This window comes from Martes martes (assembly GCF_963455335.1).
Source record: "Martes martes genome assembly, chromosome: 10".
Classification (NCBI taxonomy): domain Eukaryota; kingdom Metazoa; phylum Chordata; class Mammalia; order Carnivora; family Mustelidae; genus Martes; species Martes martes.
Genome location: NC_137898.1, coordinates 15,288,441 through 15,315,181, shown reverse-complemented (window position 1 = coordinate 15,315,181; position 26,741 = coordinate 15,288,441). Strand labels below are relative to the sequence as shown.

Below are 26,741 nucleotides of genomic sequence, written 5' to 3'. Positions count from 1 at the left end.
CTTGTATATTTTAATTTCTTTTCACTCTGCTTCTTTCTATCTCCTTGATTCCTATTTTGTATCTGATTCTCCTTAGTAAATTTTTTTTATGCAATGCATGGATTCTGGAAAGAGAAAGAGAAAACAAAAAACTTGTTTAAATATAAATGTATGTTTTGATGGTCAAACGATACATTACTGCATTTTAGTGTTGGTAGTTGATGGTTTTACAAGATATTTCATTCACATAACGATTTACACTAAGCTAAATTTTTTATAAAGCATTTGTGTGTACCTGTGTTCTCATGAGTAAAGTATGAATTCTCTGAATTGACACAGATGTCAATATTTAGCTTAATTACATTTTTTTTTTTTTGCTCTGTAATTCTCTAAGGATCAGATAGACTTTTTTTGTTTGTTTGTTTGTTTGGTAACCCCACATTTAAAAAGCTATTTGTTCTATATATCCAGAAGAATTTCTCCATGAATCTGGGAGGAATCTTGGAGAGAAAATAAAGAAATGTGGATTTCTTCTCCTTCTAATAATAGTTTTAAGCTGATTTGCGCATTCTTTCCCTGATGTACGGTGTCTCAATATTACAAAAATAAAGTATGTTTCATGTTAGGAATATAAATCATTGCTACTCACTGAATTCAACCCAGTCCTATGCACTACAGATTTGTCACTCCTTTATAAATATTGGTCTTTGACATGCTGTGGAAAAACAGGATTCACCATGCTAAAGTCTTGCTTCTAAATATGGTAGGTGCAATATTTAATTATGTTTCAGGGTCGGAGGCTTTCAGTTCAGATACTAGTGACACCTCAACATTCTGTTATACACTTTCCTTTCTTCATGCTCCACTGAGTAAGAGACAGTCTGACAGCACAGAAAGAACAATAATTATTAGACTATGTTGTGGCTTACGCAAGGATTTTATTGTTTTAGTGATCACTTCTATAAGCAGTTTTATGAAATTTATTTTATAGTAAATATAGAAAGTCTGTAAGCAACTGTAACCTAGAAGAGGAGTGACCATGAATTATCTTTCACAGAAATGAACCTGAAAATACACCAAGGACTTTTCAGGGACGATGACTGTATGTGCAGAGAAAAATCTTGAATTAATACAAAGTTAAAATTTGAAAAACAATAACAGTAAAATAAGCAGTGACAATAATAAACAGGTCAAGCAGGGGCAACTTACTGTTGTGTGTTTCAGGAAGCGAGACTGGAAAACGCACAAAAAAACATTGCTCTGTTTTTGTTTGCAAACAAGGTACTTCCAGTTTCAAAAGGTCTTTGGTTCTGCCCATCACTGTTCTCAAGAAATACTAATGAAATGACACAATAGCCAGAAAACAGGACAGAAAACACTTTGGTTGGAAAATGTTGCCCCATATGACAAACTGAAAAGTAAGTCTCTTTTCCTAGCAATCTGGAAAATTTGGAAATTAAATGATTTTCACATTGATTTTTCATGTAAACCCAATCCAATCTTGTGACGTAAGTGTATTTGCTCCCATTTCACCCATTACGGACATTAAGGAAAGGCATTCCATGCACCGTGGACTATCTAGGATCAGTACTCAGATGTCTATTTTCTATCACATATTTTTGTATTCAAAAACTCCTATATTTAAGTGTCTTTCTGAATGTGAAGATGATGTAATATGAAAACAAGAGGTACTAAATTTAACGGAAAGTAAACTGGAAGTTCAATCACGTAAGGTGCCACTATTTTTCACACAGCAAATTTAGCCAACAATGACATCAAATAATGTATTTAATCTGTTTGTACAGGGTAACGCATCCACTTGGACCACATTTTTTCATCTCTGCCTATCCCTTCGGGACCAAAGGTATCCATACGACCTTGTAAGAGACAGATAGGAGGATATGACTGAGTAGATGATATATTCAAAAAAAAATTGTCTTTAAAACCTATAAATAAAAATTGAAATGGCGGCGGTGCCGTCAGATTTACATTTTTACAGGATTCAGATGGAAAATGTGACTCAAGTCACCACATTTATTTTGATGGGCTTCACAGATGATTTTAAGCTGCAAGTTTTCCTATTTTTACTATTCCTAGCAATCTATCTTTTCACTCTGGTAGGAAATTTGGGAATGGTGATACTGGTCATTGGGGATCCGCGGCTCCACAACCCCATGTACTATTTTCTGAGCGTGTTATCCTTCCTGGATGCCTGCTATTCCTCAGCTGTTACCCCCAAAATGTTGGTCAATTTCTTATCAGAGGATAAAACCATTTCATTCCTTGGATGTGCAGCAGAGATGTTTCTCTTTATTACTTTCGGGACCACGGAATGCTTTATCTTAGCTGCAATGGCGTATGATCGCTACGAGGCAATCTACAACCCTCTCCTGTATTCTGTTAGAATGTCTCCCAGAGTCTACGTGCCACTCATAATTTCCTGCTATGTTGCTGGTATCCTGCATGGTACTTTACACACTGTGGCTACTTTTACTCTATCCTTCTGTGCATCCAATGAAATTAAGCATGTCTTTTGTGACATCCCTCCTCTTCTTGCCATTTCTTGTTCTGACACCCACCTAAACCAGCTTCTGGTCTTCTACTTTGCCGGATCTATTGAAATATCCACGATCGTGATAGTCCTGGTCTCTTATGGTTTCATTCTGTTGGCCATTCTGAGGATGCATTCTGCTGAAGGGAGGCGGAAGGTCTTCTCTACATGTGGCTCTCACCTAACTGGAGTGTCAATTTTTCATGGTACGGTTCTCTTCATGTACGTGAGACCTAATTCCAGCTATGCCTTGGATCATGATATGATAGTATCAGTATTTTACACAATTGTGATTCCCATGCTGAATCCCATCATCTATAGTCTGAGGAACAAAGATGTGAAAGATGCAATGAAAAGAGTATTTGGTAAGAACTGGTTTGCCAATAAAGTATGCTTTTCATGCTAAACATCAAATTGAAAGAAATTAAGAGTGATGTAATTGTCTTCATCTCAAAACACTATGAGTACATTGTTTCGTTTTCACTTATTAGTGTCTTTCTATTCTACTTGGACATTTTTAACTAACGATCAGAGTCAACTCACTGCCAATGGGGTTTTTACACATGCAGAAACTGTCATCCATTTGCTTCTCTGGACTGAATAAAGGGAAACCCATTTAGGACGGGTGAGGAGGCCAGGAAGAGGAGCGTTACATGCTACCGCTTGTGGTCAGCAACAGAACAAATGGGAAGAGTTGGATCTTGTATTCCCAGCAGAAAGAATTCTGCCCTATACCAACCCTAGCAAGAGGGAGAGAGGTTTCCTCCTCCCCTGCAACAGCCAAGCCGGTGAGAGACTGTCACAACCCAGCCAATGCAAAACCACTATTCTTGGAAATCTCAATTTAGTCCAATAGACTTTTGCTTACAACAATCCTTCGCACCTCCCGCCTTCCTCTATAAAAGAACAACTCCTCTCTTTCATGATCTGGGTTTGCCAATGTTTTTACATAGCCTGCATGGCCCAAAGAGCAATTCTCTGTTACTCTTGAATAAACCCATTTTATAAAGTAATCAGCTGTTTTATTTTTAAGATTAGCTCTCCTTAATTATATATGCACATAAACATGCATGCACATAAAATATCATGCTGATGCTGGTTGTATTGGTTTGCTGGGGCCACCATAACAAAGGTACCACAGATTGGTTGCTAAAACAACAAATTTTTATTTTCTCTCTCTTCAGGATACGAGAAGGTGATGCCAGGGTTGATTTCTCCTGAGACCTCCCTTCTACATTTGTAGATGGCAGTCTTCATCCTTTGTCCTTAAGTGATCTTCTTTCTCATGTCAGTGTCTTAATCTCTTCTTCTTACGAATTAAATAGTCATATTGGATACAACATCATTTGAAGCTAATTACCCCTCAAAGACCCTATCTCCATATACACTTATATTCTGAAGTACTAGGGGATAAGATTTCAACATACATTTACTGGGTTTATTTACAGGCACATATACCCATAGACATGCATGGAGTCACATACGCATGTCCTCTCTACCTTGGATTATATAGTATTATCTTTCATCTCCATGTAACTCAAATTGGATAGGCACCCATAGTTGCGAGTATAAGTAAACATTATACTTTTATCTAACTTATGCAAATATCACTTCATTCATAGCAAAACCACCACTCACATAATCCCAATTCATTTTTCAAGGAGTCATTCGCATCTGGTTCCAGATCAAACGCTCTGCTCTAACCTTGAGCGTGGGCAGCAATCTGATCCCAGCCTGACTCTGGGTCCACAGAGAGTTTGTTCAAGTGCCTGGTGTCATTACCGGATTCCTTGTGAGAATGCATTTCTCCCTCTTTTATTATTTCATTCAGAGCATGGACATTGAATGAACTTTTACTTCTACATAGAACACAGAGACCAGGCGTTAGCATTAGTCAAAATTATACTTAAACTCAAGAATAACAAAAGACAGGCACAATTCAGGGTAAGATATAACCTGATGGCAGATTTGGGTCATGACACAACTAAGCCCCAACCCATCTTGACAGATATCTCTACGTGCTTGGTTCAGACTCAGCTTTGGCCCTTTTTTTTTTTTTAAGATTTTATTTATTTATTTGACAAACAGAGATCACAAGTAGGCAGAGAGGCAGGCAGAGAGAGAGGAGGAAGCAGGATCTCCATGGAGCAGAGAGCCTGATGGGGGGCTCGATCCCAGGGCCCTGGGATCATTACCTGAGCCGAAGGCAGAAGCTTTAACCCACTGAGGCACCCAGGCGCCCCAGCTTTGGTCTTTTTCCTAGCACCCTGGCATGCCCTTACAGATGGCACCACTCCTCAGTGCCTGGGCCTGAGAACCAAGGCACAGAAGAGAGTCTCTACCATACACATCTTTAGTCCTGCTTTTGACACGCCTTATTTGCACTGTAAGGATCGATCTCCCTCAATGTTGATTATAGACACACCTCGGAGACATTGCAGATTTATTCCAGACCACTGAAATGAAGCGAATATCACAAATAAGCAAGTCAAATGAGTTTTTTTTTGGGGGGGTGGGGGTTCAGTGCCTCTAAAAGTTATATTTACACTACACTGTATCTTGAGTGTGCAATATCATTTGTCTAAAAAACAATGTTCATCCCTCAAGTTAAAAATACATTATTTCTAAAAAAAATATTAACCATCATCTCAACTTTCAACAAGTTATCATCTTTTTGCTGGTGGAGGGTCTCGCCTCAGTGTTGACAGCCGCTGACTGAGTAGGGTGGTGGGTGATGAAGGGGGGGCGCAGCTGTGGCAATATCTTAAAATGAGACAACAATGAAGTCTGCTGCATTGATTGGCTCTTCCTTTCATGAACGATTTCTCTGTAGCAGGTGATGCTGTTTGGTAGCATTTTACCCACAGGGGAAGTTTCCAAATTGGAGTTAATTCTCACAAAAACCTGCTGCTGCTTTATCACCCAAGTTCATGTACTATTCTAAATCCCTTGTTGTCAATTCAACCATCTTTACAGCTTCACCAGGAGTAGCTTCCATTTCCAAAGACCACATTCTTTGTTCATCCACACAAAGCATCTCCTCATTCGTTAGTTTGATCATGAGATTGTTGGAATTTAATCACATGTTCAGGCTGCCCTTCTAATTCTGGCTCTCTTGCTATTTCCACCATAGCTACTTTCCTTCCTTCAGTAAAGTCTTGAATCCTGGTACTTCCTGCACTAAAGGCATTGGGGATGGTGAATCCTTTCCAGAAGGTTTTAATAACCTTTTAATAACCTCTATGTGTTATTTTCACTATTTCAATACCTGGAATTAAGTTTGGAATTAATTTGATATTTAAAAATAACAGCCAAATTTATTTCACGGGAGATAAAAATATGACAACCCTTACATAGAAGAATTAAGAGTCGTGACAAAAATTGGAGAAGCACCAGCATGAGTATATGGGGACTGTGATAAATAAGAAACAAATTTCATAAAGTTATGTTTTTGAGTTATAGTACAATCCATTTCCGAGTCATAGTACAATATATTTCAGTAGGAATTTTTTGAGTGCCACCGTAACATCTTTGTTTCTCAGACAGTATATTATGGGGTTAAACATTGGTGTCACAATGGTGTAAAAAAGAGAAAGAAACTTGTCTGTTCCTGTTAAATTACTGGACTTGGGGCTCAAGTACGTCGTGGTAGCAGATCCAAAGAACAAAACCACAACCATGAGATGTGAGGAACAAGTGGAGAATGCCTTGGCTCGCCCAGCTGCTGATGGCAACTTCAGGATGGTTGAGATTATTTTCCCATAAGATCCAAGAATCAACATAAAAGGAATAGTGACCACTAGAAGAGCAACTGCATAAACCAACATCTCAATCATAAAAGTATCCCCGCAAGCAAGCTTAAGTACTGGAGGTATGTCACAGAAGAAGTGATTTATCTGATTGGACCCATAGAAAGGTAGAGAGAAGATCAGGTAGGTGAACCCTATGTGTACTGGAATTCCAGTGACCCAGCAGCTAATTGCCAGTTGGATGCAGAGCCTGTTGTTCATGATGAGAGGGTAGAGTAAGGGGTTGCAAATAGCAACATACCTGTCATAAGCCATTGTGGTCAGAATGAGGCACTCAGTGGCTCCAAACACCAGAAAGAAATACATTTGAGTAGCACAGGCCAGAATGGAAATATTTCTATTTGGTCTCCAAAGATCTGTTAATAATCTGGGGACAGTGACTGACACATAGCATATTTCCAAGAAAGAAAAGTTCCTAAGGAAAAAGTACATGGGAGTCTGGAGGGAGGGATCGACCTTGGTTATTATGATAATGAGGCTATTTCCCATCAGAATAATCATGTACATGATCAGAAACACCCCAAAAAGAAATCCTTGGAGGTCAGGAACATCAGAAAAGCCAAGCAGGATGAAATCCATTAATGGAGTCTGATTCCCTTGCAGAGGATTTTGTCCTGTGGATTCCATCTATAAACAAAATGATTTCAAGGCTTAGAATTCACTTCAATTGCTGGGCCCAGTTGCAGAATGGAACATAGTAAATAGACGATTTCAAATCCACTGACAAAGGATAGATACTCAGCTTTTTTGTTTTTTTTGTATTTTGGGTAATAAATTTCAAATTTAATACCCCAAATTCTGGTAGATAAAAACAGAAAGAAATCAACTCTAATCTTCCTGCTAATATGAATAGAATATATAAATGAACAACACACCAAAAGAGACAATAACAACATTAAAGCAAAACATGTCAAATAGCCTATTCTCCAGTGTTAGTTAACACAGGACATTCTCTAATGAGAAATGTGTCAATAGGTATTTAATGCATCTTTATGTTTTATGATGCAGGTATTTAATGCATCTTTATGTTTTTCTGCTTACCACCCTTTTTTTTTTTTAAACTAACCTATCATGTATTATTTGTTTCAGGGGTACAGGTCTGTGATTCATCAGTTTCACACAATGCACTCACCATAGCACATACCCTCCACAATCTCCATCGCCCAACCACACCATCCCTCCCACCCCCATCCCATCCAGCAAGCCTGTTTGTTTCCTAAGTTTCAGAGTCTCTTACAGTTTGTCTCCCTCTCTGGTTTCACCTTGTTTCATTTTTTTCCTCTCTTCCCCTATGATCCTCTGCCTTGTTTCTAAAATTCCACGTATCAGTGAGATCATATGATAATTGTCTTTCTCTGATTGACTTATTTTGCTTAGCATAATAGCCTCTAGTTCCATCCACATTGTTGCAACCAAATATTTGATTGTTGTATGTTTGGTTTGATGTTTCCCCTGTGACCTGCATCTCACATAACCACAGGGCAAGGTGGTCAGGAAGAATGCATAGCCAGGCCCAGCTCAGACCAGCCTGGGATGCTCATTATCTGGGAAAGAGACTGAGACTCTGATCAGGAAAACAGGGAATATTGCCTAGACTCCATCATGGAAAACCATTTCATTTAAGATATCATACAAAGTTATATTAGAAATCATGCATCATAGCAAGTCATACGTTTAGAATGTAAAATAAATTATATAAGATTTGACTATAATATGTCCTTAAACCTACCATGGCCTCCGAAATCTTAGTAGAAATTCTGCTTATATTCTGAATGGTATGACTCTGGGGATGCGTGGGTGGCCCAGTTGGTTGAGTGTGTGCGTTCACTTAAGGTCATGATCCCAGGGTCCTGGGATCAAGTCCCACATCGGGGTCCTTGTTGGGCAGGGAGCCTGCCTCTCCCTCTGCCTGACGCTTGCCCCGCCCTTTCCTTCTCTCTCTCTCTCTCTCTGACAAATGAATAAATCTTTAAAAAAATAAATGCCATGACTTTAGGAATATTTAGATAAGTTTAGGGCATTTACAGGATAATTAAATAAGGAAAAGGAAAAATAAAATGGGCAAGAGAATTTGATCTTAGGGTTCATATACCTGATGCCAGACAAAATGTGAAATTCATTTTTGTGTACCCTTTCTTATCTCTGAGTTGCTGAATATGTATAATACATATTATCAATATACACTATATTATTCATTTAAATATATATTATGAACATGCCAATTGATATAGATTTTGTAGTACATATTACAGCTTATGTTGAATAAATGCCGTGTGTTATGAATATAATATATCCAGTTGACCCTTGAGCAACGAAGGCACCAATCCCTCTCCAGGCAGTCAAAAGTCTGCATATCACTTTTAACTCCCTCAAAACTTAATTACTAACATAAATAATCAATTAACTCATGTTTTGTATGGTATATGCATTCTGCACTGTATTCATACAATAAAGGAAGACAGAGAGAAAAAAATGTTGCCAAGAAAATCATAAGAAAGAGAAAACAATTATGGTGTGCACTGTAAAAATCTGAGTAGAGTGGATCAATGAGGTTCAAACCCATGTTGTTCAAGGGCCAAGTGTATTCTAAATATCTACAGCTGACCAACTACCAGGAATCACAGGGCTAAACACAGCGTAGACAGATTCTGGCCAGCTCTTTCAAGAATCAAGCATTTTTCGACCACTTAAGTTCAGTCTCTCTGCCACACAGTGCACCTTAGACGCCATATTCCTTTTTGTGACCTCCATCTAGTCTTTCATGAATGTTAACCTGGGACCTTTTTCACAGATTGTCACATACTCTGAAACCCAGATTGCCATGGGTTTTGAAGTCTCTTTGTCAATTTCCCAGGTTCTAAATTTGCCTTCCTTCCTCCACCATATGGCTGCCCTTTCTTCTTTTAAGACCTGATTCCTTTCACCTGTGACAGATCCCAGACGACTGAAACAATTTGCAATGTCTACTTTGTATTCTCTTCTTCTCACTGTTCCTAAATCTGTGATTTATTAAGGGTAAACACTGAGCATCTTCACGACAAAGTAGACTAAGGACACTAATGACAAATAAAGGAGTTCAGTTTCCATCTTTACAGAGTTTACAGAAGTCAGCAGTCAGGTGTTGCTGGGAATGTGCATGGTCTATGAAGAGAGAATTACAAGGTGTTCTGGGAGCACCAGACAATTTCATATGAATATGGTATCTCATCTAGTACTTCATTAGATTTTAAGGTATCAGAGAAATCATTTTGTGATTTTTGATTTTGAGTAAAAATAGTAAAGCATATCTGAGGAACAAAAGGTCCTCGGGTGTTCCTCAGTTTCCTATCCCAATAGCTAATCAATTTCTTGCATGGGTTTTTAAATATTTTTAATTTTAATTTTAATTTAATTTTAAATATTTTTAAATAGTTTTTAAATATTTAAATATTTCCTCTTGGGTAATGGCAAAATGAAGTTTCCCTACTGATCTCAGCAATCATGCTGCATTCAACAAGATTCAAATTCACTGACCAAACAATCTCATGTTGAGTGACTTACAATGGAAATTAGGTATATTCTGGCAATATGTCCTTAGTTAAATGACCAGAGCTCATTTTTCCTTGTTTGAAAGTATATGCTATAAAGATAACATGAAACTCAGGGAGCTGTCTTGAGGACTAAGCAGCTTGGATTGTATTAATCACTTACTTAGACATCTATTACAAGTATCCTCCTCATTTTGTTTATCATTATGACTTAAATTTATATATTTTTTTCTTCTTTTGAATTTTGCTCATCTTCCAACTCTTCTGGAGTAGAGTTTTCTTAATCTGGGGAGGAGAGGATGTATGGGGTAGTATTTTCCAGGTAAACTAACATTATCAGTAGACTCTTCTATGCTGGATAGATGCTAACATAGAAATATTAGTAAATAAAGAGCTGAAGTTTTCATGTTAAAATTGCAAAAGGCCATTCATTGTAATAAAGAGAATAGATCAATTTCAGAAAGTAAAATAGCCAAAAAAGTTATTGCTGAGGATGCTTTCATATATTAAATGGGATTTGAGTTAGGCTTTGAAATTTACTTTTGCTTAGACATCTATAACAAAGCCTGCTTCTCTTATTTGCTCAAAGTACAGGACGCTGGCAAAGATGAGAGGAAAATAAAACAAAAAATCTGAAAATGAACGTCCAGCAAATTAAAGTGGTTTTCCCCCAGATACTGCTGCTAGTTAGTAAGAATGGGAATAGCTATGGACAGTAGAGAGACCTGATCATTCGAAATTCTTTTTATTAGTGTTAGGTTTTGAACATTTATTATGTGCTAACCACCCTGTTAAGGACTTTCCCCGTATTAGCTCATGTATTACATTCTGAAAGTAGTAGGTACTGTTATTACTCCCGTTTTGCATAAAGAGCGAGAGGCATACAGGGATTAAGTTAATGTGCCCAATGTCAGGAAGCTCGGATGTGACCTGACTTCAAACTCAGCCATGTAATGTCAGGGTCCATTTTCTTTTCCTTTCCTTTCCTTTCCTTTCCTTTCCTTTCCTTTCCTTTCCTTTCCTTTCCTTTCCTTTCCTTTCTTTTCTTTTCTTCTTTTCTTTTCTTCCTTTTCCCTTCTCTTCTCTTCTCTTCTCTTCTTTTCTTTTCTTTTCTGTGTGTTTATTAGGATCAGTGATCCAGCATATAGAAGATCACTAGTTTTTGATGTGGTGTTCAATGGTCCATTTTCTTAATCAAAACTTAATGGGCTTCATAGAACGGTGCGGTGACAGATTGTAGCTACACTTGTGATGAGCACAGAACAATGTATAGAGTTGTTGAATCACTATGTGGTACATTTAAAATTAATGTAATTTGTGTGTTTGTGTGTCAACTATATTAAAAAAAACTCAGTGGGCTTCATAGAATATTGAACAGATAATACCATTTTGAATTTGATATTTTAGTAATAGCAACATAACTAAGAAATATAAAACTTTTCATAGTCACAAAAGGACATCATGTCCATTTTATATCTCATTTACTCTTATAAAATGATTGATTACTTATAATTATACAGTGTATATATTACATATTCAGAAAATTTATCTCATAAAGGTATTGGATTGGAAGAAAATATTTCCTGAATTTTGAATCTTGAATTAGAAATACAGTTCAATAAAATAAACAGGGTAAAATAATTAAAGCATACCTTTTTAGGGGTGCCTGGGTGGCTCAGTGGCTTAAAGCCTCTGCCTTCAGCTCGGGTCATGATCCCAGGGTCCTGGGATCGAGCCCAACATTGGGCTCTCTGCTCCACAGAGAGCCTGGTTCCTCCCTCTCTCTCTGCCTGCCTCTCTTCCGAATTGTGATCTCTATCTCTGTCAAATAAATAAATAAAATCTTTAAAAAATTTTAAGAAATAAAGCCTAGCTTTTTATATTATCAAAGAAACACTGTGTCACTCTTTTATAAAGACTGTGGTCTTATCTGATATAACTTTTGGTTTTGAATTATTCAAGGAACAATTTCCAGTCATCCTTGTTTTTTTGTGAAACTTACACTTTACTTAGCTAGGTCAGTGGAACTCTGGTAGAAAATAGCTCCTTACTCATTGAAGAGACATCTTTTCTCCATGGCATGTTGCATTTTTAAGATCAATAATCTGTCGAGTGGTAACTTAGAGAATAACCAAGGTTGTCTCTGGTTGGATCCGTGCTGCCTTGAAGGCACTGTCCCTATGGAGTATGATCTGAGGAACAGTAGCCTCCTGGCCACTCCTCTCTACCTTGCTCTCCAGCCTCATCATCTTTGGAGAATAGAATAATTCCCCTACAAGGGCATTCAAAGACTTAAAGCTGGTTTATATTTATGCACAAAATCTCAGAATACTTAGTTTGAAATTATTAAAATGTCACTTCTTAAACTCAAATACTGGAGTTTGAAATTATCTAGATTCCATGCATCATCTAAGATGTTTGCACGTTAAGGTCCTCTCTCTGCTCATGCTGTAGGTGGAATTCTTTAGTTACATATGCATGCATAAGGAAAAAAGTGAATTTTGACAAGAAGACACATACACTGAATTTCAAGTTTTCTATATCGTGAAGCTGAAGATGGGAAAATGATATCATGAGGGCTTTAACACTATTAGGAGAGAAAGATAAATTTTTCTGTTGCTATAACGTTCAACTTTACTATGTTAAGAAATGGTGGCTTACTTCTGTTTTTGTTTGAACTGTTTTGGCCCGCAAAAATAATTATTGTTCATGTTGGCAGAAGTAGAACATTAGCCAGCATGAAAAAGCACTATTTAGAATAGTGTTGAGCATACCATGACATATATTTTCTTAGTTTAAAACACAGGTGACAACAACAGTTACATTTGTAAGATGTACACAAATGCCTTGGAATCAAGGGTCTAATGACAAGGAGAGAAGGTCAAATTCAGAAAAAAAAATGAAATGGGTCATGTGTCATGGGGTATGACACACTGGCTCAGTTTCACAGAGGAACACAGGTTCGGTAGTCTAGAGAGTACAAAGTTTTCTGTGCCTCATGTAGTGTATAGCACAACACCTTACATGGTTAGATACTTTTGAATGCTTCCATAAATAGAGAAAAGCTGAGTGTATTAGCTAATTATTTTTATACTATCAGTATTTTAGTAAATTCTCCTCACCTTGTTTCTAACCTTTGCTTGATATCTAGAGCTCTAAAAATTGATTTAACATTTTTTAGTATATTCTTTGCTTTATTAAAGACATGGTGATTCACAGAGGTCCTTCGCCCCCATTAGAGAAGTCCTCTGTATTCCTTTTATTTCTTCTTTTTTTAAATTGAAAAAACTTAGGTCACTTATTAATATCATTCATCATCATACAGATCCATATGGACAGAAAGCTAATTTAGTAATCATCACTAGAAACATCTTCATATATGTATTATTGGTATGAAAGATTTCCTATAAGTCAAATTGGTGACAAATGTAAAACATTGTTTTTGTTTGTTTGTTTGTTTGTTTTTTTGGTGGTGGTGGAACGTCATTTTTCACCATTGAAGAATCATTGTAAGAATTAGGGATATTTTCACATGAAATACATTGCGCTCTGTGCATCTGAACAGATCAATAGTAGATAGCTACTTCATATAGGTCTTATATGATGCTATCAGCCTATCGGAGGGGATGAATTTAACACACATTTTTTAAAGGGAAACATACATTGTAAGAAATAAGCAAAGAGTGTATGTTACAATTTTGTTTGCATGTGAGAAAAAAATCACTGACCATAGCCACTTAAAAATAAAACTTGTGTCTTGTCACTCTGCTTCTAATCTCTGTTGGTACCATTGTATGAGCCCATATTTGGTGTCTGTATTGGACCCTACCACTGAGGGTTGAAGTATGTCACTGCAATCAGCTGTAGAGATATCTTTAGCATTGGCTTCTTAAACATGACGTTCCTTTTGACTACTCTCACCAAATCTAGCATTTAGGATAATTCTGACACACGGTTCTCTTCTGCAATACATGATTTGGGCATGATAATGTTATGATGTGTGAAATCTAACCTCAGTCTTTATTTTGCATGTTTTTAATGCTGCTTTTTCTGTTTCCAAACTAAATAAATCTTCTGTTTCCATATCCTCTTCAAATCTGTAACTTTTTATCTAGCTGTTTCTCTCATCAGTGTATAAACGAATCTGACACACTCTCAGCACAACCTTAGCTAGTAAGTTATATTTTATTCATTTTACTTTACAACACATGGTTAAAATGATCATAAAACTTCAGGAGGTTGAGGGTTTGGAGCCCAATTTGGAAACTCAGCTTTTGACATAGATCTTGATCCAGTTGATCTCCTATTTGCAAAAACTCACCATGACCTGGTCCATATTCACTACCTTCCTCTTTAGGGAAGATCTGGGTGTAATGATTTTTGTTAGGTGACTGAAAATCATCAAGAATTCTTCTGAGACTTTGGAATGGTACATGGACATATACAATGTTTTCACATTCAAGATTAAAATCACAAAATTTAAACCTTAAAGATAGTACACACCAGTTTCTCAGTCAAAATAGTAAATTATAGGGATGCCTGGGTGGCTCAGTGAGTTAAGCCTCTGTCTTCGGCTTAGGTCATGATCTCAGGGTCCTGGGATCGAGCCCTGCATTGAGCTCTCTGCTCAGTGGGGAGCCTGCTTCCCCCTCTCTCTCTGCCTACTTGTGGTCTCTCTGAAAATAAATAAATATATTTTTTTTAAAAAATAGTAAATTATCCTCTGTATTTTTCTTCTGTTGGGGATTCCTCCTCCTAGTCATTTTGGTGAGAGATGACTGGACAGATGTAGCTGGATGTATTGACCGTGGTGCAGTCAAGGTGCACCCTGGAACGAGAGGAGAAGAGAGTTGAGGGAAATTGGAAGGGGAGGTGAACCATGAGAGACTATGGACTCTGAAAAACAACCTGAGGGTTTTGAAGGGGCGGGGTGGGAGGGTGGGGGAACCAGGTGGTGGGTATTAGGGAGGGCACAGATTGCATGGAGCACTGGGTGTGGTGAAAAAACAATGAATACTGTTACGCTGAAAATAAATAAAAAATTGGAAAAAAAAATAGTAAATTATACCTAAGGTGAACCACAATGACCACACTTCTGCTTTCTGTTGCAACACATTCTATTTGATGTTTGTTCTATGTTTTCAATAAACATACTTGTTTTAAGATTGTTTCTATAAAGCTGTATATTTCCATGTAGTTATACATTTTCTTTTTTTTTTTTAATTTTAAGATTTATTTATTTGTTTGGTGGGGAGGGGCAGAGAGAGAGAGAGAATCTCAAACAGACTCTAAGCTGAGTGTGGAGCCAGATGCTGGTCTCGATCTCATGGCCCTGAGATCATGACCTGAGCTGAAATCAAGAGTCAGAAGCTCGGTAGACACTCAGGTGTCCCAAAGCTTTAAATTTTCAATACAGCTCTTTGTACATTCCTTTTCTACAGATTACATCTTCTCACATCAGCTCAACTACTTTTTTAAAAAATATTTTCTGTTTATGCAGCCATTTTGGCATTATCTTCTTGACAAAATTTCACTTATCTCTATCCTCTGGAGGCTTATTATGAGTTAACACAGTATCTTTTATTTTAGCAGCATGAAATTAAATGGATTGTTACTTCACTTATTTCAGCACCTAGCTTTTACTTAATTATCATTTACAAATGTATACCTGCCATTTTTTTTACCTGCCATTTTTAATGGACTAATGGAAATTATGTCATCCATGTTAAATTATGCTTAACAAAATAAATCCAAAATTATTCTTATACGTAATATAAAACTGTACAATTTTTTTTTGCCCAAATACAGGATTTCAATAACAATAATATTTCTTCTTTTGGTTGTTTATTTGGACCTATATGATTCTTGAATACCTATTCTTCATTATTTCGAACTTGTCTGCTCACTCAATATAATAATTAGAAGTCTCAGTGGTTTCACAGGTTAAATTAATTTTGAGTTAATGAAAATAAACCGTATTTGCAACATTTTTCACATAAATGCATTGTACACTATACACAAAATTATGATAATTAAAAAAATATTTTTACCAGTTTATGGGTTAAAGAAATAATCAGAATTTACATAATAAACTCATAATTAAGTAATTAAAAAGCAGACAAGATAATTAAGTGATTATAGCCCAGAATATATAAAGTATTTGTAGACTCTGTACATAAGATAAAGTAAGTGTATAAAAAAGCTGCATTAGAGAGCAGAGAACATGACCTAAAATAGGATATGTCTAAAAATCAAATCTCAGGATAACTGGATTTTCTCTCCGAAACATTCTTTCAATTGTTAAATGTTACTAGAAAATCAAACATCTAGTGGAAGGAATACGTGATTGCCGTTGACTTATGAAATATCTTGGTCTTAATATATGATCCCACCAAATACTGGGGACGGGGAATGCAGCATGAATCTAGCCAGTGAGCAGCCAGCTGGTGCAGAAGATTGTAGGCAAACTACTCAGAGGATGGACAAATGATCTCAGAGAACAAACTGGCATTCTGCTGTGGGGTGTCCAGGCCAAGCAACCACTCAGGACCTGTGAGTGAGAGTAAAGCTCACAGGTGCATAGACAACACCCATGACATCACAAACACCTGTCTGGGCAATTGAGAGATATCTATAAGAGGAAATCCATAAGCTTATTATGAAGAATCTATGTCAGATTCATCCACTGAACGTTGATGTACCTCCTATGGAGCTATGCACTGATTAAACTCGGCAGCAGCTGAATGCATGCGTATGTAACTTGGTCCTATGGGTCAGCCCAAGAGAATGGAAGGGAAAGAAAGGTTAAACATTTTGAAGACCAGAGAAGGGAATATGAGAGTTGTGACTGGTGCATTCTAATGAGATGACACCTCTCCTGATATCACATTTTGGACAAGCTCACACGTCTTTCTTAATGAATATATATGTATATGCAGAGAGTGATATGAGGGAAGAAAGATGGTGAGTTGATAGCTGCAATTAAAAAGGTAGTCCTGAAATTGGATTTAAGCCTCTCCCCCATAAGATAATTCAATAAGTTAAAATGTTACTCTATTTTAAATTCAAATTGTTTTACACATAAGTGATACATGACAATCTCTTACAAACCACAAATGGTGAAAAAAAGATGCAGGAGAAAAATAAGTCAACAATTACAAATGTTCTATATGGTTCGTTTCATGTGAAATTGGGACTTTTGATTCTAAATACTGAGTCTCTTTCATTCTCTAACCAAGATTTCATTAGAAATACGCCCTATTTGAGAAAACCCAGCAAAAATAGACAATAATTACATGAAATCGCTGAGTCCCTATATAAGACTGATGAATCATTTGTACATACATGGGTCCCTGCACTCAAGTATTAACAGAAAGCAATTACTTAGAAATATCCTAATGAAAACTGTAGGATTCAATCAACCTAGAAAATTCATTTCATACTTAGTTCAGAAAATTTACCAAGCATATCAGAGAAAGGAAGGGAACGTTGTCCTGGTAGTTACATTCCATAAAGCTTTCTTTACTTCCTTATTCCTGAGGCTGTAGATCAGAGGATTCAACATGGGGATCACCACTGTGTAAAACACAGAAGCCACTTTGTCCTGATCCAGGGAGTAGCTGGAACTGGGTCTCAGATAGGTATATATGGCAGTGGCATAGAACAGAGTTATAGCTGTCAGGTGGGACCCACAGGTTGAGAGGGCTTTGCGCCTCCCCTCCCCTGAATGCATACAGAAGATAGAAAAGAGAACATAGGAATACGAGGTGAGGATGACCAGCAAAGCCCCAACCATATTCACACCGGCAAATGTGGAAACGATGCTTTCATTCAGGTGTGTGTCTGAACAGGAGAGCTTAAAAAGTGGAGGGCTGTCACAGAAGAAATGATGAATGACATTGGAACTGCAGAATGGCAAGCTGCTCACATAACTCGTGTTAACCATGGAGTTCAAGAACCCTGCTGTAAAAGCCCCTGCTGCCATTTTGAGGCAAACTGTCCTGGACATGACCAGGGAGTAAAGTAGAGGGTTGCATATGGCCACATAACGGTCATAGGCCATTAACCCAAAAAGGATGCATTTGGTTGTGGCCAAGGCGATGAAAAAGTACAGTTGCAGAAAGCAGCCAGCAAAGGAGATGGTTTTCTCCTCTGATAACAGGTCCACCAGCATCTTAGGGGTGATGGTGGAGGAGTAACTAACATCCACCAAGGACAGGTTAGCCAGGAAGAAATACATGGGTGTGTGAAGTCGGGTATCAGTCCTGATTAAGAAGATCATCCCAACATTCCCCAGAACTGTAAGGGTGTAAATCACCAGAAAAAGCAAAAAGAGGACAATCTGTAGCTCCATCGTTTCTGCTAATCCCAACAGGATGAACTCAGTCGGTGAAGAGTGGTTTCTTCTGGTCATTAGTTGCACATATAGTTTGCTTAAACTTGCACCAGGTGTAAATATTTTCCTCTCCTAAGTTTATAAGAAATAGAAATGTTAATGAGGTCATTCACCCATGGGGGAAAACCACAACCTAGGATGATACAACACAGTAAATCAAGTGATGGAGGAAGGGGAAATTGGGTGACAAATAGACCAGCCTTTGAATTTAATGAACAAGTATCTGAATTGAATCAAGATTGCGGGATCTCTCAACTCACTACTGCAGGACCACACACTCCCATTCAGCTTCCCAAAAGCTACTTACATGATACTATTGTCTTGATAAAGTCTATGTCTAAATGAATGGATAAAAATATCCTTGCTGACATCTCTCTCATTCACTGAGCAGGTATGTGAGTCTAGCTCTATTTTTTTTTTTTCCATTTATCCTCAAAACCACTCTGAATATTCTCCAACTCTAAAATTCATGCATTCCTTTCCAGAAATCACTCTTGAGCACTTTAAGCAGCAGCCATACTGACCAATTCTAATAATCAGTATTTAGACTCCTATCATATATTTAAAAATGATTGTCTTATGTTTTATTTTTTTTATTTTTTTTAATTTTAATAAACATATAATGTATTTTTATCCCCAGGGGTACAGGTCTGTGAATCGCTAGGTTTACACATTTCACAGCACTCATCATAGCCCATACCATCCCCAATGTCCATTTCCCCCCACCACCCTCTTCCCTCCCCCCCCCCCCGCAACCCTCAGTCTGTTTCTTGAGATTGAGTCTTTTATGGTTTGTCTCCCTCCCAATCCCATCTTTTCATTTTTTCTTTTCCTACCTCCCCCCAACCCCCTCCCCCCACCTTGCATCTCCACTTCCTCATATCAAAGATATCATATAATAGTTGTCTTTCTCCGATTGACTTATTTCGCTAAGCATGATACCCTCTAGTTCCATCCACGTCGTCGCAAATGGCAAGAAAAAATATGGAACGCTTCACGAATTTGCGTGTCATCCTTGTGCAGGGGCCATGCTAATCTTCTCTGTATCGTTCCAATTTTAGTATATGTGCTGCCGAAGCGAGCACGATTGTCTTATGTTTTAAAAGGGATCCAAAAATCTCTTCCCATCACAAAGTTCACTTCTAAATAACATCCTTAGCAGGAGACATGCAACCTGTCCAACTCAGTGAGTAACAGCACAAAATCCTGATCACTTGCTTCCCAGTGTCTTACCTGGGGAGTCTAGGATTTTCTTTTTTGATGAGATGTTCTCTAATCAAATGGAGTTTACAGAAAAAGGAAGAAAATTTCATTTTTAAAAGTAAATGAAATGCAGTAGGCATTCAATTTACTTTTTTGTAGACATTTGAAATGACTTCTGAGTAAATACACATTGCCACATTTTATTTTGTTTTTGTAAGGAGGAATGAGGAACCATGGGACTAGATTATAGGTAATTGTGAGTCAGACCTCTAGGGACAGACACTCCAGTCTCAAAGTGCATAGTATATGATCACAGGTAGATATATGTAGTCAAACACTATATGGGGCTTGCATCACAAAGTAATTTCTGATCTCTATGTTACTTTAAAAAAGTCTTACTGAAGTAAAAAAAAAAAAAGTAATAATACTTTTAATTGGTTGCTGATACTGCTTCTCCCTTTATATTTTTATCTTATCCCAAATGGATACAAAATCCAGTACCAAATTATTTTTCTTCCTTTGTTATTTTAGTAATTGAAAAAAACGTTCTTTCTGTTTCCTTTTGTGTGAAATTGTGCTTTTGCATATTTGTGTGTGTGTGTGCATGAACATACACACATGGCCTTTGTCTCAGTAAGTATATCTCTGCATTTAATTCTCTCTTGAGTGAAATTAATGAGAAGGAGAAACTAACTTAAGTGCACAATATTTAAAGAAATACTAAACCCTGGGCAAATAATACAATGGATAAGAAAATGAACTCATGTTTTTATGATTTCATAATTGTGTTAGATTTTGAAAATACTGCCTATGATTCTGTACCTAGAAGGGGATGACATGACAGATTTTCCAGATCTAAATACAAGCAAAGCTAGGTGAAATAAACCTCATATGGGGGTCCGTATGCATGGAGAGCCTATTTGCATTGGGAACTCAAAACATATAGCTCTTTTCCATTTAAATCTTCAGTTAATTCTCCCTGCCAGTCTTTGAGGTTGACATTATTATTTTATGCATTTTGCAGTTGAGATTTCAGATAATTAAATGACTTTTCAATAGACAAACTGTTAGAAAGTGGGAGAATCAACTGGAACACAATCTTAGCAGAAGGAAATAATACCCAGATACCTAATTTCCTTGTCCCCTCCCCTTTTATCCTGGTCACTCCTATACACGTACGTGTATAATGTGTGTGTGTGTGTGCACATCTTCTATTAAATACGTATTTGTTGTTTACAATTGTACACTTCTCATTTTTAATAGAGCAATGAAAATTACATTGTGCATGTTAATTTACATTTAACAAACTAAACCAAAATAAATTATTTGAGTGTTCAGATTAAACTCTCTGTACACATTTTTTCTGCCTAAATGCAGGACTTCATCTTCTAATAACATCATCTCTTTCTCTTATGCTGTGTTTTTGGATGTGTGTGATTGTTGATATTGATTTCATCATTTCTTCCAAATTGCTTGCTTATTTTTTTCAACTTTGTGATGCTAACAGGTTTTATAAGCTAGCCTCTCTTGGCCTCACCTAATCACTGATGAAAATACTGACCAAAACAAAGCCTATATGCATACAATTTAAACATCTTTCATTAATTATAGTAAATAAATTACTCAAAAATCATTAAATAAGGCAATATTTTGGTTGACACCTGTATATTTGGATAAGGAATTTGAATTAAAATTCAACCAAAACAAAAGAATGAGGGAGAAAGAAAAAGAGAAAAGCAATGACGTAGGGTATCAAAGAGGCAAAACCATTATTACATTCATGAAGAAGGGTTTAGTAAATATTGCCAAGGACTTAAGAGAAAAGAGAATGCTAAATCACCATTCTATATAATAATGTGAAGACTCAATGTTTTTGTAGTTTAAATTTATCTTGAGTTACATAAGATATATAATAATTGCACATTTTTACATAAATGCAATAAACAATAAATGAGAAATTAGGATAATTTAAAATATTTTTATAAGTAGGTTTGATTAAAGAAATAATCAAAATGTACATAAGAAACATGTGTTCATCTTTGTCGTGTTCCTGATCTCTAGGGGAAGGCTGTCAGCTTTTCCCCATTGAGGATGATATTCACTGTGGGTTTCTCATAGATAGATTTTATGAAGTTGAGGAATGTTCCCTCTATCCCTATACTTTGAAGGGTTTTTATTCAGGAATGGATGCTGTGTGGCAGGACACAAAATCAATGTATAGAAATCAATTGCTATCTTATATCCTAACAATGAAAATATAGAAAGGGAATTTAGAGAATCGATTCCATTTACTATAGCACCAAGAACCATAAGATACCTAGGAATAAGCCTAACCAAAGAGGTAAAAGACCTGTACTCGAGGAACTATAAAACACTTATGAAAGAAAGTGAAGAAGACACAAAAAGATGGAAGAGCATTCCATGCTCATGGATCAGAAGAATAAACATTGTTAAAATGTCTATACTGCCTAGAGCAATCTATATTTTCAGTGACATCCAGACCAAAATTCCACCGGCATTTTTGAAAGAGCTGGAAAAATTACCCTAAAATTTGTATGGAACCATAGAGACCCTGAATTGTTAAGGAAATGTTGAAAAAGGAAAACAAAACTTGGGACATCACGTTGTCTGATTTCAAGCTTTACTACAAAGCTGTGATCATCAAGACAGCATGGTACTGGCACAAAAACAGATGCATAGACCAGTGGAACAGAGTAGAGAGCCGAGATATGGACCCTCAACTCTACAGTCAAAATAATCTTCGACAAAGCAGGAAAAAATATACAGTGGCAAAAAGACATTCTCTTCAATAAATGGTGCTGGGAAAATTGGACAGCTATATATAAAAGTATAAAACTCGACCATTCTCTTACATCATATATAAAGATAAACTAGAAATGGATTAAAGACCTGAACATGAAGCAGGAATCTATCAAAATTCTAGAGGAGAACATAGGCAGTAACCTCTTCAACATTGGCCACAACAACTTCTTTCAAGGCATGTCCCCAAAGGCAAAGGAAATAAAAGTGAAAATGAACTTTTGGGACTTCATCAAGATCAAAAGCTTCTGCACAGCAAAGGAAATAGTGAACAAAACTAAGAGGCACCCCACAGAATGGGAGAAGATATTTGCAAATGACACTACAGATAAAGGGCTGATATCCAAGATCTATAAAGAACTCCTCAAACTCAACACACACAAAACAGATAATCACATCAAAAAAATGGGAAGAAGACATGAACAGACAGTTCTCCAATGAAGACATACAAATGGCTAACAATCACATGAAAAAATGTTCATTGTCATTAGCCTTCAAGGAGATTAAAATCAAAACCACATGGAGATACCATCTTACACCAGTTAGAATGGCAAAAATCAACAAGACAGTAAACAATAAGTGTTGGAGAGGATGTGGAGAAAGGGGAACCCTCTTACACTGTTGGTGGGAATGCAAGTTTGTTCAGCCCTTTTAGAAAACAGTGTGGAGATTCCTTAAGAAATTAAAAATAGAGCTACCCTATGACCATGCAATTGCGCTACTGGGTATTTACCCCAAAGATACAAGTATAGTGAACATTGAACCCCAATGTTCATATCAGCAATGGTCACAGTTGCCAAACTGTGGGAAGAGCCAAAATGCCCTTCAACAGAGATATGGTCCATATATATAATGGAGTATTATGCCTCCATCAGAAAGGATGAATTCCCAACTTTTGTATCAACATGGACAGGACTGGAAGAGATTATGTTGAGTGAAATAAGTCAAGCAGAGAGAGTCAATTAACATATGGTTTCACTTACTTGTGGAGCATAAGGAATAACATGGAAGACACTGGAAGATGGAGAGGATAAGTGAGTTGGGGTAAATCAGAGGGGGAGACAAACCATAAGAGACTGTGGACTCTGAGAAACAAACTGAGGGTTTTGGAGGGGAGGAGGCAGGGGGTAACGATGAGCCTGGTGGTGGGCATTAAGGAGGGCACATATTGCATGGAGCACTGGGTATGGTGCATAAACAATGAATTTTGGAACACTGAAAAAAAAATAAAATTCAAGCTAAAAAAAATAAGAAATGTGTTCAAAGAATTTAAAAAAGCATATAAGGTAATTATTTAATTATTGCTTTCAAAGTTGGAATTACCTGTAGACTCTGTGAAGGAGATTCAGTAATGTTGGAGAGGTTAATTAGAGAACAGAGAACATAACCTCAAATAGGATATGTCTAAAACCCAAATCTCAGAATAACTGAATTTTATCTTCCATTATTTCTATTTGTAGGTTTTAAAAGAAATTAAAGCATTTAATGAGAGGAATATAATATTAGTATTTACTTGGGAAATATCTCAGTCTGATCTATGAATCTGTTAAATACAAGGACAGAGAAAAGAAAGAATCCAGTCAGGGAGCCTCCAGCTGGTGCAGAAGGATGTGAGGAAACCACCACTTGTGTCAAAGAGCAAATTATGTCTGACGACAAGCTGATCATTATCTGCAGGGTGTCCAGGGCCAGGTAACCACCGTGGACCAGGCAAGTGAGAGTATGGCTCGTGGTTGCATAGAAAATACCAATGACTTCACGAACACCTGTCTGGGCAAGTTCACTTACGTGGATCATAGGAAACTTTGGAATACATTTTGGACATCTTTGTGACAGGAAACAATGCATGTAATATCTACATACCAGAGGACATGGACATCACTACCTCTATCACTTGCAACTTCAGTGGCAAGGGTGAATGCCATGGGGAATTTCTGCCAAAAACTATATGTGTGGCTGTCTCCTGTGCAAGCTTTGGTATCCATCAGTTTCTAAAAAGCCAAATCCCTGTAGCTAAATTAAATTTATTTGCAAATGATATAAAATTTTTGAGCAGAAAATCCATGAGTTTATTATAAAGAATATAAATTAGATAATACACTGAACATTGACCTATGCCTTTTGCAACCATGCACTGATTAAACTTTGCCACAGTTAAATGTGTGTAGGTGGTTTTCTGTTTATGTGTCAGGCAAGGTGAGAGAAAGAGAGGGAAGGCTTGGAAATTTTTGAAGTGAAAAGAAGTTGAGTATGGAAGGATTACATGAAAGTTCTATGGCCTTATATAACTTTAGTAATTTACCTTATGCCTCACTGTTACATATATTTGAATATTGTAGACTAATTACTCAGAAAATATTCTAAAGAAAAACTGTAGTCTTGAAGCAGCCTTCAAAAGACAGTTACTCTATTTTGTTCAGAAATTCAACCAAACAACCACAGAAATGTAGGAATCCTTGTCCTGGTAGTTACATTCCATAAAGCTTTCTTTACTTCCTTATTCCTGAGGCTGTAGATCAGAGGATTCAACATGGGGATCACAATCGTGTAGAACACGGAAGCCACTTTGTCCTGACCCAGGGAGTAGCTGGAACTGGGTCTCAGATAGGTATAGATGGCAGTGGCATAGAACAGAGTTATAGCTGTCAGGTGGGACCCACAGGTTGAGAGGGCTTTGCGCCTCCCCTCCCTTGAATGCATACGGAAGATAGAAAAGAGAATGTAGGAGTAGGTGGTGAGGATGACCAGCAGACTTCCCACGATATTCACACCAGCAAATGTGGAAAAGATGCTTTCATTCAGGTGTGTGTCAGAACATGAGAGCCTAAAAAGTGGAGGGCTGTCACAGAAGAAATGATGAATGACATTGGAACTGCAGAATGGCAAGCTGCTCACATAACTTGTGTTAACCATGGAGTTCAAGAACCCTGCTGTAAAAGCCCCTGCTGCCATTTTGAGGCAAACTGTCCTGGACATGACCAGGGAGTAAAGTAGAGGGTTGCATATGGCCACATAACGGTCATAGGCCATTAACCCAAAAAGGATGCATTCAGTTGTGGCCAAGGTGATGAAAAAGTACAGTTGCAAAAAGCAGCCAGCAAAAGAGATGGTTTTCTCCTCTGATAACAGGTCCACCAGCATCTTAGGGGTGATGGTGGAGGAGTAACTAACATCCACCAAGGACAGGTTAGCCAGGAAGAAATACATGGGTGTGTGAAGTCGGGAATCAGTCCTGATTAAGAAGATCATCCCAACATTCCCCAGAACTGTAAGGGTGTAAATCACCAGAAAAAGCAAAAAGAGGACAATCTGTAGCTCCATCGTGTCTGCTAATCCCAACAGGATGAATTCAGTCGGTGAAGAGTGGTTTCTTCTGGTCATTAGTTGCACATATAGTTTGCTTAAACTTGCACCAGGTGTAAATATTTTCCTCTCCTAAGTTTATAAGAAATATAAATGTTAACGAGGTCATTCACCCATGGGGGAAAAGCACAACCTAGGGTAATACAACACGGTAAATTGAGTAATGGAGGAAGAGGAAATTGGGCGACAAATAGACCAGCCTTTGAATTTAATGAACAAGTGTCTGAATTGAATCAAGATTGGGGGATCTCTCAACTCACTAGTGCAGGACCACACACTCCCATTCAGTTTGTGCAAAAGCAATATGTGTTGTTCTGTTCTTTCATTCCAGCCAACATCCTTATGCAAATGATAAAAATATTCTTCCTTCAAATTCTCTCACTCTGTGAACAGATATGTGTGCTTAATTGAAATCTATTTTATTTTTTTTCACTCGAGACCACTCTGAATATTCAAAACCAAGACTCCCAGAAATTGTTTTTGTCTACCACAAGTAGCAAATATAATGACCATTTCAAATAAGCAATATTTTGACACCTCTTATCATCTTATGATTTTGTAGTGTTTTAAAAGGGAAGGGAATGAAGCAGTTTTTCTTGTTACAAATACACTCTCAAGTACATCAATTAGTATGAGACATGCTACTTATCCACCTCCTTGAATAACGGTATCAGATCCTGCTAAATTCCTTCCTAGTGTCTTACCTGTGTAGTCTATTTTCTTTTTTATCAGGAGTTCTCAGTTGATGCTTAAAAATCAAAAGTAGAAAATTTTTATTTTTTAAATGAAATGCAATGCAATGAAAATTCAAATAAGCTATTTGTTAGAATTTGAGTCACCTTCTCAAATACATATTACTACAAATACATATTACCAAGCATTTGTGTTGATTTTTATAAAAAGAAATGGGTAACCATGGGAACCAGATTATGGATTTTAATTGTGAGTCAATCCTCTAAAGGCAGAAACTCCAGTCTCAAATGAGAACACATTATGATCACTTGTATATATATGGAATCAAGCATTATGTGGACCTTGCATCATAAAGGCATTCTTGATCTCTCTGTTACATTAAAGTTTTACCAAAATAATTG

At 37.1% G+C, this 26,741-nt stretch overlaps 4 protein-coding genes across 4 annotated transcripts; 1 reads left to right on the top strand and 3 right to left on the bottom strand.

The window, feature by feature from the left end:
* Window positions 1–1,943: 1,943 nt before the first annotated feature.
* On the top strand, window positions 1,944–2,936 carry LOC308350723 (olfactory receptor 5T1-like; the record flags this gene model as incomplete). The annotated part of the gene is made up of 1 exon (XM_080816231.1): window positions 1,944–2,936. The coding sequence occupies one exon, from the start codon at window positions 1,944–1,946 to the stop codon at window positions 2,934–2,936; it is 993 nt and encodes a 330-aa protein (XP_080672357.1).
* A 3,073-nt stretch (window positions 2,937–6,009) lies between these two features.
* Window positions 6,010–6,966, bottom strand: LOC308351045 (olfactory receptor 10AG1-like; the record flags this gene model as incomplete). The annotated part of the gene is made up of 1 exon (XM_080816529.1): window positions 6,010–6,966. One exon carries the CDS (start codon window positions 6,964–6,966, stop codon window positions 6,010–6,012), a length of 957 nt encoding a protein of 318 aa, XP_080672655.1.
* A 10,368-nt stretch (window positions 6,967–17,334) lies between these two features.
* On the bottom strand, window positions 17,335–18,279 carry LOC308351077 (olfactory receptor 5F1-like; the record flags this gene model as incomplete). The annotated part of the gene is made up of 1 exon (XM_080816557.1): window positions 17,335–18,279. The coding sequence occupies one exon, from the start codon at window positions 18,277–18,279 to the stop codon at window positions 17,335–17,337; it is 945 nt and encodes a 314-aa protein (XP_080672683.1).
* A 6,429-nt stretch (window positions 18,280–24,708) lies between these two features.
* On the bottom strand, window positions 24,709–25,665 carry LOC308351051 (olfactory receptor 5F1-like; the record flags this gene model as incomplete). The annotated part of the gene is made up of 1 exon (XM_080816535.1): window positions 24,709–25,665. One exon carries the CDS (start codon window positions 25,663–25,665, stop codon window positions 24,709–24,711), a length of 957 nt encoding a protein of 318 aa, XP_080672661.1.
* Window positions 25,666–26,741: the final 1,076 nt, after the last annotated feature.